General features: G+C 41.3%; 1 protein-coding gene across 1 annotated transcript in view; it reads right to left on the bottom strand.

The window, feature by feature from the left end:
- ptpn20 (protein tyrosine phosphatase non-receptor type 20) overlaps positions 1 to 21,502 on the bottom strand; it is a 419,828-nt gene that overhangs the window by 160,973 nt on the left and 237,353 nt on the right. The window contains exons 24-27 of the mRNA XM_073025740.1: positions 20,832 to 20,933; positions 17,804 to 17,897; positions 16,698 to 16,783; positions 4,669 to 4,846 (exon numbers count right to left, since the gene is read on the bottom strand). Of these exons, the coding sequence (XP_072881841.1) occupies positions 4,669 to 4,846; positions 16,698 to 16,783; positions 17,804 to 17,897; positions 20,832 to 20,933 (460 nt within the window). The remainder of the gene's footprint in view (positions 1 to 4,668; positions 4,847 to 16,697; positions 16,784 to 17,803; positions 17,898 to 20,831; positions 20,934 to 21,502) is intronic.

Consider the following 21,502-nt stretch of genomic DNA (forward strand, 5'->3'; position numbering starts at 1 on the left):
TTAAAAAAAATATTTACACATACTCATGGCCATGGTTGGTGTTCAGATTCCTGGTCAGTAATACAAAGCAGTACCACTCCAGATGGAGGCTAACTAGGAAGGTGGTGAATACACTCAGATTTCAGTAACTGTCCAATCATGTCTAATATCTCAATTCTCTCTAAGACTGGAAGAGGGGAGTGGTGGGGCAGAAGTTTAAAAATTGTGGCTGCAGAGGTTGGAATTTCAGAATCAGAATCATGTTTAATATCACTGACATGTGAAGTGAAATTTGTTCTTTTGTGGCAGATGTACATTACAATGCATAATAATAAAAAACTATAAATTACAATAATATACATAAATAATAAATTAAATAAGCAGTACGAAAAGAGATTTTTAAAAAGTGAGCTAGTGTACATGGCTTCATCATCCATTCAGAAATGTGTGGGAAACCTGGCAGCTAAAAGCAAGCATCAGTTTATCGGCATCAAACCTTACGCACATTTCTCAGCCCTCTTTGACCCAGAGAAGTATGCATGACTCTTTCAGCACTTCTTCCTGCCCATGTGCCTCCACCCCACACTTCCCATCTGCCAGACAAGTAATGGATCCTACCGGCTTTGACATTATCCAACACCTAACTGCACAACTTTACCCCTAAAGTCCTCCTATTGCCCACCACCCCAACCATTCTCCAATCTGTTACATCTCTTCATGCTAGCCCGGGACTATTTCCTGGCCTCAGCTACATGACGCTCGCTGCTGGTGTTCACAACTGGTATGGAGGGGCCACTGCATAGGACTGGAAAAAGCTGCAGAAAGTTATGAACATGGCCATCTCCAGCATGGGCAGTAGCCTCCCCAGTATCCAGGACACCGTCAAAATGTGATGCAACAAAAAGGGTGGTGTCTGTCATTAGGGACCCCTGTCACCCAGGACATGTGTTCTTCTCCTTACTGTCTTCAAGGAGGAGGTGCAGGAGTGTGAAAACACACTCTCAATATTTCAGGAATAGCTTCTTCCCCTCCACCATCAGATTTCTGAACAGACAATGAACCAACCCGTGAACATTACCTCACTATATTTCTTTTTCTAATTTATAGTTTATGTATTGCACAGGTCTGCTGCCGCAAAACAACTAATTTCACGATATACGCCAGTGACAGCGAATCTGATTCTGATTCTGGACTGGTGACCTGGCAGTCAAAGTCAAGCTCATTGTCATATGCACAAGTACACGTATGCACGGATGTAATGAAAAACTTACTTGCAGCTGCATCATAAGCTCAGCGCTTGAGCAAGCTTGTCAATTACTGTAGTCACATACTGCAGGTGACATCAAGGCTTCACTCCCAGACTAACTCAATGCCTTCTATGCCCACTTTCATTGTCAAAACATGGAGGAACCTTAATGAACTCCCACAGACACTGATGGTCCCATGATTTCAGTCATGAGACTGACATGAGCACATCCTTTAGGAGGGTGAACCCACGGAAAGCATCAGCCCAGATGGGGTGCTTGGCTGAGTACTAAAGACTTGTGCTGATCAACAGGCTGGACTGTTCACAGATATCTTTAACCTCTCACTTCAGCAGTCTGAGGTACCCAAGAATGTGGTAATCTGCCTCAAAGACCATCATCGAGGGGCACTTCCATCCTCTGTGGCAAAGTGCTTTGAGAGGATGGTGATGAAAGCTATCAACTCCTGCTTGACAAGCAATGAAGATCTGCTCTAGTTTGCCTACCAGCACAACAGGTCTACAGCAGATGCCATTTCATTGGCTCTTCACTCAACCCTGGAACATCTGGACAGCAAAGGTGGATATATCAGGATGCTTTTTATTGACTACAGCTCAGCATTCAATACTATCATCCCCTCAAAACTGATCAGTAAGCTTCAAGATCTTGGCCACAATATCTCCTTGTGCAGTTGGAGCCTTGATTTCCTCACTTGCAGACCCCAGTCAGTTCAAATTGGCAACAACATCTCCTCCACAATTTTTATCAGCACAGGTGCATCACAAGGTTGTGTGCTTAGCCCCGGGTCTACTCACTTTACACTCATGACTGTATGGTTAAGTACAGCTCCAGTACCGTATTTAAGTTTGCTGATAACATCACTGTCCTTGGCCAAATCAAAGGTGGTGACAATTCAGCATATAGGAGGGAGATTGAAAATGGCTGAGTGGTGCCACAACAATACCATCTCACTCAATAATAGCAAGACAAAGGATCAGAGGTGGAGAGGGTCAGCAACTTTAAATTACCTGGTGTTATCATTTCAAAGGATCTGTCCTGGGCCCAGCACACAAGTACAATTATGAAGAAAGGACAATAGCGTCTCTACTTTCTTAAAAGTCTGCAAAGACTTGGCATGGCATCTAAACTTTTGACAAACTTTTATAGATGTGTGGTGGAGAGTATATTGACTGGTTGCATCACAGTCTGGTATGGAAACACCAATGCCCTTGAATAGAAAAACTTACAAAATGTAGTGGATATAACCCAGTACATCATGGTAAAGCCCTCCCCACTACTGAGCACATCTACTGACCACTGTCGCAGGAAAACAGCATTCATCATCAAGGATACCCCACCACCCAGATCATTCTCTCTTCTTATGGCTGCCACCAAGGTGGTGGTACAGGAGCCTCAGGACCCACACCACCAGGTTCAGAAACAGTTATTACCCCTCATCCATGAGGCTTTTGAACCAGCAGGGATAACTTCATTTAACTTCAACCCTATCACTGAACGGAATTGTTCCCACAACCTATGGACTCACTTTCAAGGACTCTTCATCTCATGTTCTTCATATCTAACGCTTATTTATTTATTATTTTTTTCCTTTTGTATTTGCACAGTTTGTTGTCTTTTGCATATTGGTTGTTTATCTATTCTGTTTGGTGTGATCCTTCATTGATTCTATTGAGTTCTTGGAATTACTGTGAACGCCCACAAGAAAATGATTCTCAGGGTTGTATATGGTGACATATATACTTTGATAATAAATTTACTTTTAACTTTGAACTACTGAGAGGTAAGTAAATGTCCAAGATGACAGAACAGCTTTTGACAACCTTGCTTCTTTGGTTACTTACATTCCTATTCCATTCCCGTCCTTTCAGCTTTATTTCTCATACGTACATTGAAACATTTGCATCAGGGATGTGCTGGGCACAGCATGCATGTGTAAATATGCTTCCAGCACCAATGTGCCCACAATTTAATAACGCTAACTTGTACATCTCTGGGATCTGGGAGGAAACTGGAGCACCTGGAGGAAACACCTTACAGACAGCGACAAGAATCGAACCCAGATCTTATAGCTGGTGCTGTAAAGAGTTACACTACCTTGCCACCCCACTATTTACAGTTTACAGTGCCTCATTGTTCCAGTCACTCATCTTCCTAGTGAGGTTGGAGTAGACCTAGACCTGTATTACAACTGCTCATTAATTTCATGAAGTTAAATAGCAAGTGGCATCCAAAGGAGAATTATTTTGTTGAAAATAATTAACAGCAACTTTGGAGATTGCAATAACAGCATCTGTTCAACTTCACCGAGTGGAATAAAGCTGGCCCCATTTGCACTGCAGTCGAAGAGTGATCAGCAATGTCAGTCCTTCGTGTACATGAACTGCTCCATTTCACTCTGTTGATCTGTCCAGGCTGTCTCCTATATCTTCACAGGCTCCCCGAGCAACATCATCCAAAAACATCTCGCCATTTCCACAGGTGTGTATTGACCACCCAGCCCAGCTCTAACTCAACAACACCTTTTTTGACTCCTGCATTTTCCCCTGAATGGTTAGACTTCTGTTATATATCTTACATATTTCTTACAAGGTAAGAGGCCATTTGGGCCAATGAGCCAAGATGGAAGTGCCCCTCGATGATGGTCTTTGAGGCAGATTACCACATTCTTGGGTACCTCAGACTGCTGAAGTGAGAGGTTAAAGATATCTGTGAACAGTCCAGCCTGTTGATCAGCACAAGTCTTTAGTACTCAGCCAAGCACCCCATCTGGGCTGATGCTTTCCGTGGGTTCACCCTCCTAAAGGATGTGCTCATGTCAGTCTCATGACTGAAATCATGGGACCAGACAGGAAAGGTTTAAAGAGATAAGGATCAATTACAGGCAAATGAAACTAACTCAGTTAGGTGCCTTGGTTGGCATGGACAAAATGGGCCAAAGGGCCGATTTCTGTGCTGCATAGCTATAACTCTGACTTGCTAAATCAAGATATCCCTACTTGTTTGATACTGTACTTGAACTTGAGTGTACTATAGCTTTCACTTCAATTGTTCAGACTTACACTGTATGATAAACTTGAAAATAAGTTGAGTCTTCTAAATTGATGAACATTTAGAAGTTCAACCCCAGTAATGTGTTAGGTACATGGATGCTAGAGATTATATTTCCAGAGTATCATTTCACTGATTCATGTAAAACTACATTTCCAAAGCCAAATTATTACTGTCCCACACATCTATGCCTTTGTCAAACTCTCCAATTAAGTCTGAAAGGATGTGACTGAGCAAAGACATCTCTTTTACTGCTGAAACTGAATTAATTCCAACAACTACCTTCACAGATCCTTTGTTATAGAGCCAGACTACAAATTACCCCTGAAAACTGTAAGTGCCATGTCATGCTCGCTCTCTAAACATCAGATCCTACCATCTGTCTCGAAGCTGTAGTCCTTGGGTGCGACAGCAGAGGTGGTTGCTATGAAATCATCATGGTATTCATCTTGTTTGCTGTGTCTTCTGTCAGTGAGAATGGCTCCCTGTTGACTTCCATAACCAGGAGTTCCAGATGTTTCCTGTTGACCTCTCTCAAGAACAAGCCGCACTACCTGTAAAAAGAGATATGAAGCAATTGAGTGAATTGTCTGTGACCCAGCTGGACATGAAAATCACTGCCACCGTTCCTGTTCTCCTCACAGCCCCTGGTGTCTCTACATGGTATAGGACTCCCAAGTGAAAAACCAGCAACAGAAAGCAGATACAGAGATGTGCAAGTGTAGGGAAAAGCCTACAATATCATGGATAGCCCTGTCGATTTAATTTATGTTGTAAACTGAGATTGTGTGGAAATTATGACAGGTGCCCACTATAAATTTCTGCCAGCTTTATAGAATGTTGACAATCAAATAGATCTGCCTCTTCCCAGTTGCTGCTTTTTCCCATTGCAGAAATCTCCCTGTCAGTACAAGTTTATTTGTAATTCAAAGGGGTTGGTTCCAAATGTTATACGCTGATTATCCAATACATCTTACTCCTGAACTGAATGAGTTAGGCAGCAACAGGATTTGGACCAAATCTTTCCCATTTATCATGAGACCTTAAGGGAAATCTGATCCATGCACACTTAAGGTTTTTTGTCTCAGGAATAGGGGAGGACATTTTAGTGGAGTAATGTGAGAATTAAGATTTTTTTCCCCTTTAACTGGAACACTTTCCAAAACTCAGTGAGCTGATCTGATGTTAAAAAGGGCACTGGCTTCAGGAGAAGAGATTTTAGGATACAGAAAACTTCACTTGGAGAGAGTTCTCCTTTACAAAGATCATAGACAACTGAGAAATTATCTGGCATCACACATATGGGGTGATGTGCAGCACTCCAAGTACGGTCCCACTGTGTCACAATGGCTCTCAATCTTTCAATCACATGTGAAGCTTTTCTCATCAAATGCACCCACAATTCACCCCAGTGTGATAGGAAGCTTGCTTAACCAACTGTTACACCTATTGGCCACTTCATCAGGTACCTCCTATACCTAATCAAGCGGCCACTGAGTGTATGTTTCACTTCAAGGTTTGCCATGTTCTGCATTCAGAGATGTTCTTCTGCACACCACTGTTATAACACATGGCTACTTGATTCAATGTCGCCTTCATGTCAGTTTCAACCTGTCTGGCCATTCCCCTCTGATCTCTCTCATTAACAAGGCATATTTGCCCACAGAACTGCCACTCACTGGATTTGTTTTTGTTTCTTGCACCACTCTCTGCAAACTAGAGACTTTTGTGCGTGAAAATCCCAGAAAATCAGCAGTTTATGAAATACTCAAACTACCCCATCTGGCACCAGTGAACATTCTACAGTCAAAGTCACTTAGATGACACTTCTTCCTCATTCTGATGTTTGATCTGAACCTCTTAACCAGGTCTGCATGCTTTTATGCTTTGAATTGCTGCCACATGATTGGCTGATTAGATTTTTGCATTTATGATCAGGTGTATCTAATAAAGTAGACACCGAGTGCATGGGCCCTTACTTACAGTGATTCAACCAGCACCATTGTATCTTTTGAGTTATGAAGACTGTGAGTTCAAATCATAAAATTGTAAGCATACAAGGAGAAGATGTAGGGGGCTACACAGCTCCGTGAGTCTTCGCCATGATTTAGTAAGATAATCTGCCTTTCATCTCAACTCTGTTTTCTGATAATCCTCCATTTCAAATGTCTAACATCTTGAATCCATTTGATGATTCTGGCTTCACAGTCTCTGAGATGGCAAATTCCAAAGATTCACAATACTCTCAGAGAAATTTCTCCTCTTCTCCATCTGAAATAGGTAATCTATTATTAGTAATCTAGGTTTCCATCTTCCAGATTCCCATCAAGGATAAGCATCCTCTCAGCAACCAGCCTCTCTGCTATCCCTTGGAACCTTGCATCTTTCATCTTGCATCAGACTCAATGGGCTGAATGGCCTACTTCTGCTCCTATGTCTTACGGTCTAAGATCTCCTCTTGTTCTTCTAAACTTCAGTGAGTACAAGTCTAACGTTATTTATGTTCCTCATTAGAGGTGGCACGGTGGTGCAGCTAGTAGGGACCCTGCTTCTTAGCTCCACTGACCCAGATTCAATGTTGACATTGTGCTCAGTCAGTGTGGACTTTGTTCATTCTTCCCGTGACTGCATGGGTTTCATTCGGGTGCCCCAGTTTCCTCCCCCATCCTACAGATACACTTGTTGGCGGGTTAATTGGCCACTGTAAGTTGTCCCTAGTTTGGGGGTGAGGATGTGTGTACAACAAAAATTGGAATGATTGTTGGATTTGTGTAAAAGGTTCTTGATGGTCAGAATGGACTTATTGGGCTGAAGGGCCAGCATCCATGCTCTGTCTATGGTCCTATGACTCTACTTTGTGACAACCCTTCACCTCAGCAACCATTCTCTGAATTGACTCCAATGCAAGTACTGTATATCCTTCCTTAGGTCAGCACGTATTGTGGGCTGAAGGACTTGTAATGTGCTGTACTTTTCTATGTTAAATCAATATTGTACATTCTATGTTCAACCACCTCCAAGAGGACCACAACCTTGTCGTAGGGTTTGGAGGCTTGAGTACCTCAATGACCCAGAGAGCTACGTTGGTTGGAGTCCAGGCTTTGTGCATTGGGTCTTTGTAGGATCACCCATGCCAAACAGGACAAAGGGAAGAGGTCAGACTAAGAGTGATCCATCAGTCCTCCAGGTTCTGGGGTTCAGCTCAAGGCTAACAGCACTGACTGGTCAAAAAAAAAATGTTAAGGAAACAGCAATATAGAATGCTTCTATACAGACAGAGGTGAAGGATCTTCATTGCTGTACTAAACACCAGTGGCGTAATGGGAAGTAAGTATGTTAAATCCATACTACATGCTCGGAATGATCCCAGCAAAATGTATAATTGCCGCAAGACATGTCTCCATTCCTTCTCTATCCCCTCCACAATACAGGCTGGTGGCCAATTTGCTTTCACAATTAATTGCTGACTTGCATCTGTAAAATATCTGCCTGCTCATTTAATAGATCTATATCTCTTTGAAACTCTTTGTGTCCAGGTTACGACCTGCTTTTCCACATACCTACACATCAGCGACAAATTTAGTTGTAACACTGTCAGCTTCTTGCTCTAAGTCACAGAGAGTTTGAATAGTTGAGGCCCCAGCAGTGATCCCTTCAGCACCCCATTAGTTACATCGTACCACTTTGAAGCCAACTCATTTAGACCATAAGACCAGAAGATACAAGAGCAGAATAAGGCTATATGACCCATCGAGTCTGCTCCAGCATTTCATCATTGATGATCCAATCTTCCTCTTAGCCCCAATCTCCTGCCTTCTCCCTGTATCCCTTCATGCCCTGACTAATCAAGAATCTATCAACTTCTGCCTTAAATATACATAACTGACTGTGGCAAAGAATTCTACAGATTCGCCACTCTCTGGCTAAAGAAATTCCTCCTATTCTCCATTCTAAAAGAATGCCCCTCTATTCTGTGGCCGAATCCACTGGCCTGAGACTCTCCCATCATAGGAAACATCCACTCCATATCCACTCTATCAAAGCCTTTCACCATTTGACAGATTTCAATCAGATCACCGCTCATTTTTTTGAATTCTGAATACAGACCCAGAACCACCAAACACTCTTCATATGACAAGTTATTTAATCTTGGAATCATTTTCATGAACCTCCTTTGAACCTTCTCCAGTTTCAGCACATCCTTTCTAAGATAAGGGGCCCAGACTTGCTCACAACACTCCAAGTGAGGCCTCACCAGTGCTTTATTAAAGTCTCAAAATTACATCTTCGTTTTTATATTCTAGTCCACTTGAAATGAATGCTAGCATCACATTTGCCTTTCTCACCACAGACTCAACCTGCAAATTAACCTTTAGGGAATTGTGCACAAGGACTGTCAAGTTACCGGTACTTTGCACCTCAGTTTTTTGTATTTTCTCTCCATTTAGAAAACAGTCAACCCTTTCATTTCTTCTACCAAAGTGCATGACTATATACTTCCTGACACAGTATTTCATCTGCCATTTGCCCATTCTCCTAATCTGTCTTAAGTCCTTCTGTAACCTCTCTACTTCCTCAAAACTACCTGCCCTTTCACCTGTCTTCACACTGTCTGCAAACTTTGCAACAAAGCCATCTATTCCATCACCCAAATTATTGACACATAACGTAAAAAGAATTGGTCCCAATTTAGTCCCCTGTGGAACACCACTAGTCACCGGCAGCCAGTCAGAAAAAGGCTTCCTTTATTCCCAGTCTTTGCTTCCTTCCAATCAGCTACTACTTTATCCATGCTAGAATCTTTCCTGTAATACGATGGGCTCGTAGCTTGTTAAGCAGCCTTATGTATGGCACCTCGTCAAAGGTCTTCTGAAAGTCCAAGTCTCCAACATCAACTGATTCTCCTTTATCTATCCTGCTTGTTATTTCTTCAAAGAATTCCAATAGATTTGTAAAGCAAGATTATCACTTGAGAAAACCATGCTGACTATGGCCTATTTTATTATGTGCCTCCAAGTAACCCAAGACCTCATCCTTAATAATCAACCACATCATCTTTCTAACCACTGAGGTCAGACTATCCGGCCTATAGTGTCCTTTGTTCTGCTTCTCTCTCTTCTTGAAGAGTGGAGTGACATTTGCAATTTTCCAGTCTTGCTGAACCATTCCAAAATCTAGTGATTCTTGATAGATCATTACTAATGTTTCCATGATCTCTTCAGCCACTTCTTTCAGAACTCTGGGGAGTACACCATCTGGTCCAGGTGACTTCTCTAACTTCAGACCTTTCAGTTTCCCAAGAACTTTCTCTTAGTTATGGTAACTTCACGCACTTCATGACCCCTGACGCCTGGAGCTTCCACCATACTGCTAGTGTCTTTCACAGGGAAGACCGATGTAAAATACTTATTCAGTTTGTTTGCTATTTTGTTGACCCCATCATGTTGTTTTCCAGAGGTCCAATATCCACTCTTGCCTCTCTTTTCCACTTGTATCTGAATAAACTTCTGGTATCCTCTTCAATAACTTACTTTCATACTAACTATCTTACTAGCTTACTTTTGTATTCTATTTTACCTTCTTAATTCCTTTTTAGTTGTCTTCTGTTGGTTTTAAAAAGCTTCCCAATCCTCTAACTTGCCATTAATTTTTGCTCTATTATATGCCCTCGCTTTGGCTTTTATGTTGGCCTTTACTTCTCTTGTTAGCCTTGGTTGTGTCATCTTTCCTTTATCCCATCTTTGTTTTCTCCTAGTTAGCCAATCCATTTTCCATACTAACACTGCACAGCCTTAAGCTCTTTTGCAGTAAGGCACCTTATTGAATGGATTTGGAAATCCAAAGACACTACTTTCTTTAATTCTGCTTAATCCACTCTGCCTGTCACATCCTCTAAGAATTCTAATAAATTTGTCAAATTTGAATTTCCTTTTATGAAAGTGTGACAATGATTGAATATATTACAATTTCCTAAAGTTGCTGCTATTACATCCTCAGTAATAGGTTTCAACATTTTACTAATTTGCCTATAGTTTTCTGATTTTGCTCTCGGTCCAATTTGAATAGTAGTGTCACTCTCAAAGTTTTCCAGTCAGCTGACACCTCTCCAGATTCAAGGGGACATCATTAGATTGCAAGTAATATATCCACCATCTCTGCGGCCACTTCTCAAGCTCTCAGTTGCAGGGTACCAGGTCTTGTAGACCTGACACCCTTAAATTTGCATACTATCTAAAGATAATAATTGCTTTAATTTCTCGCCAATTTTTTCCAATATTTTTGCTCTCTTCTATATGAAGAGAGGTAGCAAATTTTTGTCTGATATCTCTGCCATTGCAGTCATAGAGTTATTCAGCATGGAAACAGTTCCTTCAGTCCAGCCTGTCCATGCAGTCCAGGCTGACCATGGTGTCCATCAGGCTAGGCCCATTTGCCTGCATTTAGCCCTTATCCCTCTAGATCTCTATCTATGTATCCAAATATCTTTCCAGTGTTGTTATTGTAGCTGCCTCAATCAATTTCACTGGTATCTCTTTTCATATATGCACCACTGTCTGCATGAAGAAGTTGCCTCTTCGATCTCTTAAATTTTTCTCCTCTCACCTAGGCCCCCTATTTTCAGTTCGCTGCTTCCCCAGGAAAAGGTGAGTGTGCATGTTCACTCTATCTAGAGTCTAGCCTTTGCTGCCTTATTTCCCATTCTCAGCCCTCATCCTTCAAGGGATTTTATTTACTCTCTTCCTTTACATATAGTGTCATCATCCCTACGGCCTGGTTCTTGGTTTTATTGGTTCTTGCTGGTTTATGTACATCAACTATTTCCACCGTTATGTTATTTACTTAGCCACCCTTTGCTGGCTTCTAAAATTTTAGCAATCTTCTGATCTACTGTTAACCTTCACACCATTGAATACCTATCTTTCCATTTGATACCATTGTGGATTGCAGGTGATCATTGTCTTCAAAGTCTTAGTGGAATATATTTTTGTTCAGATTTTTAGCATTTATCCTTTAACATCTGATGTAACTGACTTCACCACCTTGCCATTTAAGCTATTTTCCCCAAGGCATTTTAGGCAATAATGCTTTTACATCTTTGTAGTCTCTTTTATTTCTGATTAAGACACATTTTCCCACAAAATTATTGGCTCTCAGCATGAATATAAAATTCTATTATGCTATGATCACTCTTCCCCAGACAATCCTCTAATGCAGGGGTTCCCAACAATTTTTTATACCATGGACCAATACCATTAAGCAAGGATCCCAGGATGGTAACCCCTGCTCTATTGAATGTTCCCACTGTGTATGTTGCAGAGTGATGCAGAGGGAATGCTACACTGATGACGGTGCTGTATTATGGATGAGGTGTTAAACTGAAGCCTTGTCGACCTTGGAAAGGACTCCAGATTGCACTGTTTCAAACTGAACTTCATTCACCCCGACAATATCTGTTGACAGGCCAAAGGGCCTGTTTCAATGTTTTATGATTCCATGACTCTTTCTCAATTGAGATCTATATGTCAAATTTTATTCGACAATGCTCCTACTGATATATTTCGGTTACTATGATTATGTTAAAGAGTGCCTGATTAATTCACATTGCAATGGCTTGTCATAATTAAGGAGAATCTAGAAGATGAGGTTTCGGGAGGAAATTTCAAAAGTTGAACTAGAAGCTCAGCAGGCAAGGATGGGATGAAGCAAGTTAAGAACATACTTAATGCAGAGTCAGGGGAGCATTGGAGAGATGGAGAAAATAGAGGAATTGCAAAAGTAATTGATCTGAAAACTCTACATCAAATGATAAAAACCTGCCTAATACTGTGATAATAGCAATGACAGGCCAATAAATTATTTAACTTAAATATTGCAGACTTTTATAATAGCAATATTCAAGTTCCTAGATTCACATTTCTAGTTTACTCAATATACAGTTCAACTGCACCAGTATTAATAACACTTAATCATCATAACATGTTTTAATCTGGATGGTGTACCAACGTATGCTAAATTATGTATGAAAAATTACATAGGGTTTATTTGAAAGAATATTTCACTATGAGAGCCAAAACTATTTTAGTAATTTGCTACAGTCATGTGAAATAAATGTATGATTTTATATACAGGCTGGAAATCATGGGTCTATTTTCTTGGATAGATACAAGAGCATTGTTGAGATTTAAATTACAATAATTGGTGAGGTAAATTGGAAGATTCCTGTTGCATTATATACATAAAGTGCTCTGATTAATATTTTGAATTGTGTAATACACGTATTTAATATACAAATTACCTGGAATGCCATACGACAAAAATAAAATGCTTACAGTTCTGACAAGGAATTGGTTAATGAATTTAATTTAATTTTGAGTGATCATGTTGTGTTTGTAGAAATGCATCTGAGTCCTTTGTGATTTGATGAATGTTTCACTCTGCTTGTGCTGGACAGCAGTCCAGATGTTGGGGGGCAAGCTGAGGGAAATACACACCAAACTCTTACGTGGACAGTAAAACCTACTGTTATAAACAGCATCGTTGAGATTTAAATATAGCAATACTGAACTGCAGAAAAAAAGTGAAAGATAAAAGCTCTGAGTCAAATGGACAACTTGAATGATGCAAATGTGAAGACATTCCCAACTCTGGATGATTCAGAAATTCAAGAAGGTTCAACATCTGGCTCACAAAGTAACATTTGCTACATTCCCCTCCAAATCAGCATGGGCCCAGATCAAATGGAGGATCTGAAACTCAGGTTCCCACACTCCACTCATTGTCTCAAGAATGCAAAATCTATCATCAAACATCCCGACCATCCAGTCCATGCCAAGTTCTTGCAACTACCATCCAGGAGGTGGTACTGAAGCCTAAAGTCCCACACCACCAGGTTCAAAAGCAGCTTCAACCATTTGGTTCTTGAACCAACCTACACAACTCTAATCATTACCTCAGTGCAGCAAAATTATGTTCACTTTGCACTAAAATGGACAATTTTGATCTAATTGTGTTATTCCTTGTAAAAAGGAATTATATTTGATTTATATATTTTTCTGAATGTTGTTTTTCAGATACTATGTGCCTGCAATGCTGTTACAAGTAAGTTTTGCATTGAAGCTGTGGCCATGGGGGGGTGATTCACATCAGGGCACATCAAAGAATTTCAAGATCCTCAAGGAGTTTTGTAAGAGGATAAGACCTGCGGTCAGTATTGATTAAAGCAGGGTTTAAAATACAGTAACTCTGAAAAATAAAAATTAAATTTTCAACAGCATTCAGATTTGTTAACTACAATACCCATCACCGCATTGACATTTTAAGAATGCTTTTTTTTATTTCAATGATACAGTCCAGAGTAGTCCCCCTGGTTCTTCGAGCCCTCGCCTAAACACAGGACAATTTATAATGACCAATTAACCTACCTGGTATGTCTTTGAACTGTGAGAGGAGACTGAAAGACACAGAGAATATCTACGCATACCATGGGGAGGACGTACAGAGTCTCATTACAGAATAGTGCCGGGATTGAACACCAACCTCCAGAATGTCCTGAGTTGTAATAGTGATGTGCCAACTGCTACGCTGCTGTGGCACCCTCACTGATACCTCTCTCCCCCATAGATGGGAGGAACTTTGCCCCAGTGAGCCTGTGGTGGCCGACTTCACATGTTCACAATGAATATCGGAGCTGAATTCCACCAAGTTTGCAGGGGATGAGGGAAGTAGAACCAGATGAGTTTCAGAGAGTGAGAGCAGATCCCCAATGACTTCCAAGGGGGCTTGGGTCTGGGGACACTGGAAGTTTAAAAGGAGAATGCGAATGAGACTCTGGTGAGTTTCAAAGGCGCATGAGAACTGGTTCTAAAGGGTCGGAGACAGGGTTCCATTGTGTTAAAGGGAGCACAGGAAATGGGCACCCTAGTGAGTGGAAGAGCAAGTGGGAATCAGAACCCAGTGAGCCAGAACAATCAGCAGGATATTGGAGTTTTACTTTATTAATTTAAGCTTCACAGGGTTTAATCACAGGCTCCAGATTGCTTGGGACTTCAGCTAAACGCAGGCAAATGAGAGTAGCTCAGTGAGGCAACTTGGTTGGGCCAAAGGGCATGTTTCTGTGCTGCATATCTCCATAACTCAATGACTCAATGACTCCAGACCCCTCACCCTCTTCTGACATCATCAGAGGGAGGCTCAGCCCCACTCCAGTTTGCAGCCTTGCTCCTTGTTGCTTCTCCTTTGTGGACACGGATCAATGGGGGCTGACCCAAGGGATAAGATCAGCAAACTATCAGTACTCATCAACGCATTGCCCCAAAGGCATCTCCAACATCTACTGTACATGAGCAATAAGCTTGTTGCAACAATTTGCTGATACTGAGGATGTGGCTCCCAGATTGAAGCTATCGGAATCTGGGCAGACAAAAGACCGAGTGCAGTAGCTGAAATCTTGCAGAGTGCAGCCGATGACAAACACAACAAAGTGCACGGTCACTGTATTCCACCTCACCAACTATTTATTGATTCGGCTGCATTTCTTAATTCTACTGTGAATGCTTGCAAGGAAGTGAATCTCAAGGTAGTATACGATAACATATATGTAACTCTGAACTTTAAACCCACCATTCACAACACTCAAAGAGAAACTATGGGCTCAACCCAACACGAAACAAACTTTACAGTGACCTCAGCCCCTCTCAGCAACATCTACTGTCCAGATCAAAACACAGACCAATGTAATGTAGCAACGATCAGGTGGATAAGTGTGAGGGTACTATAGTATTCCACCCTCATAATTGCAGATTTTATTGTAGAGGACCAGCACAGAAATGGGCCCTTTGGCCCATCTAGTCCATGCCAAAACAATTTGATCTGCCTACTCCCATCTACTTGCACCGGGACCATAGCCCTCCAAATCCGTAATATCCAATCTTCTCTTAAACGTTGCAAACGAGTTTGCATGCACTAGCTCATTCCACACTCTCACGACCCTCTGAGTGAAGAAGTTTCCTCTCATAGTCACCTTAAATTTCTCACCTTTTACCCTTAACTCATGACCTCTGGTTTTAGTCCCACTCAACCTCAGTGGGGTAAAAAAAACCTACTTGCATATGTAAGCCTAGCAATTTCTGAGGTAGGGACATATTCGGCACAACTTTGTGGGCCAAAGGGCCTGTATTGTGCTGTAGGTTTTCTATGTTTCTATTTACCCTCTCTATGCCCCCTCATTCTTTTGTATAACTTGGTCAACAGAGTGATAGGGCAGCAAACCTTAAGAACATGGAGAGTCACGGTGGGTACATAAAGCATGTTTTCTTCCCTAAAGTGTATTTATGATGGTCTTTTCATCAATCCAGGTGAACATTTCTGAATAAAAAATGCTTCTTATTTTTGTTAGAAATGCAGTAGTTTAAATTTAACAATATGCAAAATCAATAGCACTATACAACAAAAGTATTAAAAGCTGATAAAGGGGTTCAAAGCAAGCAGTGAAAACTCCTGCTAATATCTAAGGAGTAGATAGTTCTCTCAAGGTGAAAGCAGTCAATCACTTCCGTATTACCTCTACAAGTACAATCAAAATCAGAATCACCGACATATGTTGTGAAATTTATTGTTTTATGCTAGCAGTACAATGCAAGACATAAGAATTACTACAAATTACAATAAGAAATAAAATAAGTAGGCACTACTACCTCACTATATTTTCCCGTCTTCTTGCACTACTTATTTAAATTTTAAAATATGCACTTATACTGTAATTTATAGTATTTTTCATTAATATGTATTGCAAAATACTGCTGCCACAAAGCACCAGATTTCATGACAAATGCCAGTGATATTAAACCTGATTCTGAGAAGAAGTGTTGATGGACCAATCAGAAATCTGATGGTGGAGGGGAAGGTGTTCTTGAAACATTGAATGTGTGTTTTCTGGCTCTTGTACCTCATTCTTGATGATAGTAAGCAGATTTACAGATTTATTTTCTCTTCATTCAAATTCCATAGCTATTAAATGTACAATGCCTAACTAGGAGTACTGGCTGGCTGATGACCAACATAGTAATCCAAGCAGAGTAGTACCATGTTCCATTTCACACTCTTCCATCTCAGCCTGATCACATGATGTTGAGCCAGACAAGACCAGAAGGACGGCACTTTCTCAGGTACAACCTACCATTTCTTGTTTTCCTACTCCACCAACTTCACATCATCTTTACAGTTCTTGTCTCCCTTTCAGTTAGGGCTCTGCTCAATATGGATCTATACTACCTCGTTATAAGAAACACAATAACCAGGAAAGGTCAATCAATATTCCAGAGAATGCTTTTTAACCTATTGATCCAGATAAAATTACCTTCAGCACATCACCTGTTGTGATGGATTGACAAGACAGCAGGAACGTACCTGACCTGTGTTCTTCAAGCGCTCAATAGCTTGCTTATGTGTGATGCCTTGCAAATTGAACCCATCCACCTCCTGCAGACGATCTCCTGTCATACAGAAGAAAAGTCAGGACTGACGTGATACTTATATTGCAGAATCAAAACTTCATAACAAGGTATCCATTGTATCTTTCCACCTTAATCCAAAAGTCTTGGATGCTGCTAAAGGTCCAGGATGGTGTCTCTTTGTTCAAACTCACATTTTTCAGACAAAGGGTTGGGTGGGAGGTGATGTTCATTAGGACAATGCAGGGCTTCAATGTGATGTGGCTGAGCAGCCAATGTTTCTTGAGCCTCTACAGGAAGCCTGGATACTTGTCACAACTCCAGAGGTCTCAGGTTAGATGGGGGAGGGAGGGAAGACAGGGGAGGAGAAGAAAGCCTCATTTGGGAATAACAGGCTGAAGATTTTTTTAAAAAGGCATCTTAATTTAGTGGTGTCTCAACAGTGCTAGGTATTGTAGCTCCTCATGATCGGTGAGGTGCTATGCAACATAGAGGTTGTGTACAATGCCAGTAACCCATTGGATCTCTGTCCACCATCTCCCCCAGTGTGCTGCACCCTTTCAAGGGCCTTCACCAAGTCTTGCTGTCCTCTCCTCATGAGCTTCAACACTGACAGCAAATAAACCAATAATATTGTCAGAAACAGGAAGTCATCTGGGCACAGTTCATAAGTGCTTCTCTGCTGCTCACTGGTTGCACGACCACTCCGTGCATTAATGGAAATTCATATACCATTTTTTTCCCTGACACAATAAACTCTCTGTGCTGACGCCCAACTTTGCCAGAGTCCTGTCATCACTCTCACACACCAAATGTTTGGGCTTAACATGGAAATGGATTGATATTTTCCAAAACAGTGTTTGGAGGACATCCTGAATTTGGATGCATTTCATTGAGTTGCAAGGCCAGGGTCTGGTCACCTGTCATCCCCACTGGTACAGCCAGTCTCTTAAAGTGGGAATTGGGTCATTCTGAGCATTCAGTGCAGAGGACAACTTTTGATGCAAACTGATCCAGAATAGTTAAATGCCTCCTTGAGTGAATTTGAAACCCTCTCCTTACCTTTCCTGATATGACCATCCAGATCTGCAGCTCCTCTGGGTATAATTGCCTTCACATAGATTCCACCATACTTTACACTGGTATTCACACCTCCCTGTAGACAACAAAAGAATCTGCTTTAAAAGTCGCACTTCCCTCCTGGGATTTGCTTCCTCTTTGGCTGCTGAGCATCGAATCAAGGGAGCTCACTGATCCCACGCATCACCACAGACAAATCATTGGTGAAGGGGAAAGATTGAGCTTTCTCGCCATGTGTCTCTTATTAAGTGAAGATATTGAGTAGATCAATTCAGTATATTGATCAGTTATCGAGAAATGGAACTTGAGCCAATAATTCTTGGGATGATTCCATCCAGCTGTACCACAAAGATTCCAGTCTTCATCTAGTACATCTTTATTGTTTTCCTACACCTTTCCTCTGGAGGTTTAAAACTTCAAAATATCATAACTGAATTTATCCAAGCATAGCTTTAGACATCCATAGTGTTGCAGCTGGTAGTGCAACTACTTCACAGATCCAGTGACCCGGGAAATTCAAGTTCACATTTAATTATCATTAAATCATACAAGAATGTAGTCGAACAAAACAACATTCCTCCAGGGCCAAGGTGAAAAGCACATTACCAACAGCACACAGTACGTAGCAGATATAGTATGACTGCAGAAAACGTACAGTCACAAGAAATGTATATACAGGCCAATTCCCTCAATGGTGGTGCATGGGATGCTGTCCTGGTCCAGCTGCTCTTCCACTGAGCAAACACTGGAGAGCAGCACTGAGCAAACACAGGCAGGCAGCACTGGCCAGAGGGGCCAGCCCACATTCCAGTATGACCATGCTCCCTCCCATTGCACATTGGCATCTCCTCTCCTGGGCACCTGCAACAAGCAACTTCGCGGTCCAACGGTCTAGTCCTCGCCACAACTGAGACAATGCAACTCCCTGCCAGCGGTCTCGTCGACGAACCAATGAACCAGACTTGCAGTGTTCCATACTGCCCACGTGCAACGGGGTCTTGCGTTCATGATAGAAATGTGGAGAGGAATTGCTGATCTCACAGAGTTGTCAAGTTGTACTGCACAGTAAACATCCCTTCTGTCCCACACATCAATGTCAGCCTAGACATCCACCTGAGCTTGTCTTATTTGCCCATTTTTGGCCCATATCCCTCGAAACCTTTTCTATCCATGTAATTATCCAACTGCTTTTTAAAAGTTGTTCTTGAATCTGCCTCTATCACTTCCTCAGGTGGTTCCTTCCATATACCTTGCCACACTGTGTGTGAAAAACTTGCCCATCAGATCCTCTCTAAATCTTTCCCTTCTCACCTTAAGCCAGTGCCCTCTAGTTTTAGACACCGGTACCCTTGCAAAATGACAGTGACTCTCTACCCTATCAATTCTCCTCTTGATTTTATAAACTTCTAAAAAGTCACTTCTCAGTGTTCCTCATTCCAGAGAACAGTCCCAGTCTGTTCAATATGATTTTGTAATTCCAGCCTCCACCCAGGCAACATCCCTGTGAATTTTTTCTTCAATCTCTCCAGCTTAATCACATCCTTCCTAGGGTGTGGAGACCAGATCTGAACACAATACTCCATGCAGTTGAACCAATATTTTGACATCCTAAATCTTGTACTCAATACCACGGTCAAGGAAGGCAAACATGCTATATGCCTTCTTCAACACACTGTCTATCCGTATTATTACTTCTAGGGAATTATATACTTGTACCTCTAAGGCTCTCTGTTCAAAATGCTACTTCATTTATCTTCATTTGTTGCTTTGCTGATTCATTTTTGATTTCACATCACAGTGATACCAAATCAGGGGCAGACCACAGGGGAAATATCACAAGCACACAAAGAGAATCGCTCTACCACTGCCAAACTTGAGCACGTTGCAAGACGTGGCATTGTGTTTTATACCTGACCTGAGAGTGCTTGGTTCTGTCACAGGATGTAAGGCGGAAAACGTTCCATTTCCCAGCAATGTTCTCCCTCACCTCAACCAGCAAAAAGGCACAAAGATAAATCACAAATGTATCAGATCTTACACACATCAGCACAGTTCGTCATTTTGCTTTGACCATCCACACAACACAATGGCTGACTCTGCAAAAAGCGAATCAATGCTTTTTCTCTACCTGTGCAAAAACAGGACTATTTAAATTTCAAATAAACAAGTTCATAACACTGGAATAATCAAAGGGTAATGTGCATGTTTACAGATATTTTGCTGATGCCTGATATTGAAATATTTGAAGCCTTTGGAAACCTTCCTTATTAAGCATTCCAGATACAGACAGATGATGGTAAGGTTATAAAATTATTAGCCTTCTCTGTTTGAAATGGCTTACATTTTATATCTTAGTGCTCTATGTGTTTATTAATGAAATCATCCAGGTACATTTGGAGCACCACTCTAGCAGTGGATAGTGCAATGTACTCTGTCTAAAATGCAGTCAGTCTGCTCAAACAGAACTTTTTAGAGGAGGGCACAATGTGCTGACGCCATTATAAACGTGTTTTGTGCTTCCAAACGGGAATGCATTTCTACAAGGTTGTTGTCTTCTTTTAGGGTATATCCAGAAGACCCCTCCTCATGCAAAGGGTGGTGGAAATCTGGAGCCCTCCCCCCAATAGAAAACAGAAGGGGGACATTTGGAGCTTACACATAGATTGTATTTGCCAAATCTAACAGCAAGTGTAGAGCAAAACCCAGAACAACCAGAAACTGAATGAGGAACTGACCCAGAGGCTGAAGGTCTGATCTTTGTCCCAAAGTTGGGTATTTTTGGTGGGTTACAATGCTGTCATGTGCATTAAAGATAATGTGTATCAGGCAGCAGAGATTAGTCGACAACTGAACTTGAGATGTTCGAGCTGTATAGTAAGGGCAGTGTGATCATAATCTTGAGGTCTTGGGGAAGAGTCTGGCTTGTGCTTGCTTCTACAAATACTCTTAATTGTCATTACAAAATCATAGTACAGCAGTCAGCAGTGCAAGCCAACTATTTAGCACTTACTGTGACACTAACTCCAAGGCTTCCATCTATTTTAGCCAGTTCCACACTGTATCTGTCTCCTAGTTTCAGGTCTTGCTGCGATGATGACACTTCACCACCAGCCTGTCAATCAGATCACAAGATATCAATGGGGATTCATGCTTAGATTGTAACCATTTACCCTACTGAGGTTAGAAAGTCTTATTCACAACAAAGGTTTATGAATGGTGAAGTATCCTATCTGAGAATCAGAATCATGTTTAATAGCACCAGCATATGGCGTGAAACTTGTTAACTTTGTGGCAGCTGCACAATGCAACACATGATAATATAGAAAAAAAAACTGAATTACAGTAAGTGCATATATATTGAATACTGTACCTAAATTAAATAAGTAGTGCAAAAATAGAAATAAAAATGCATTGAGGTACTGTTTATGGATCGAATGTTCATTCAGAATTCAGATGGCAGAGGGAAAAAAGCTGTTTCTGAATCGTTTGAATGTGTGCCGTCAGGCCTCTGTACATCCTTCCTGATGATAACAAAGAGAAGTGGGGATTATCCTGGCTGGTGAGAGTCCTTAATGATGGACACCACCTTTTTGAGGAAATGCTCCTTAAAGATGTCTTAGATACTATGGAGGCTAGTGGCCATGTTGGAGCTGACTAATTTTATATCTCTCTGCAGCTTAC

This window comes from Hemitrygon akajei, chromosome 21 (genome assembly GCF_048418815.1).
Source record: "Hemitrygon akajei chromosome 21, sHemAka1.3, whole genome shotgun sequence".
NCBI classification, from domain to species: Eukaryota; Metazoa; Chordata; class Chondrichthyes; order Myliobatiformes; family Dasyatidae; genus Hemitrygon; species Hemitrygon akajei.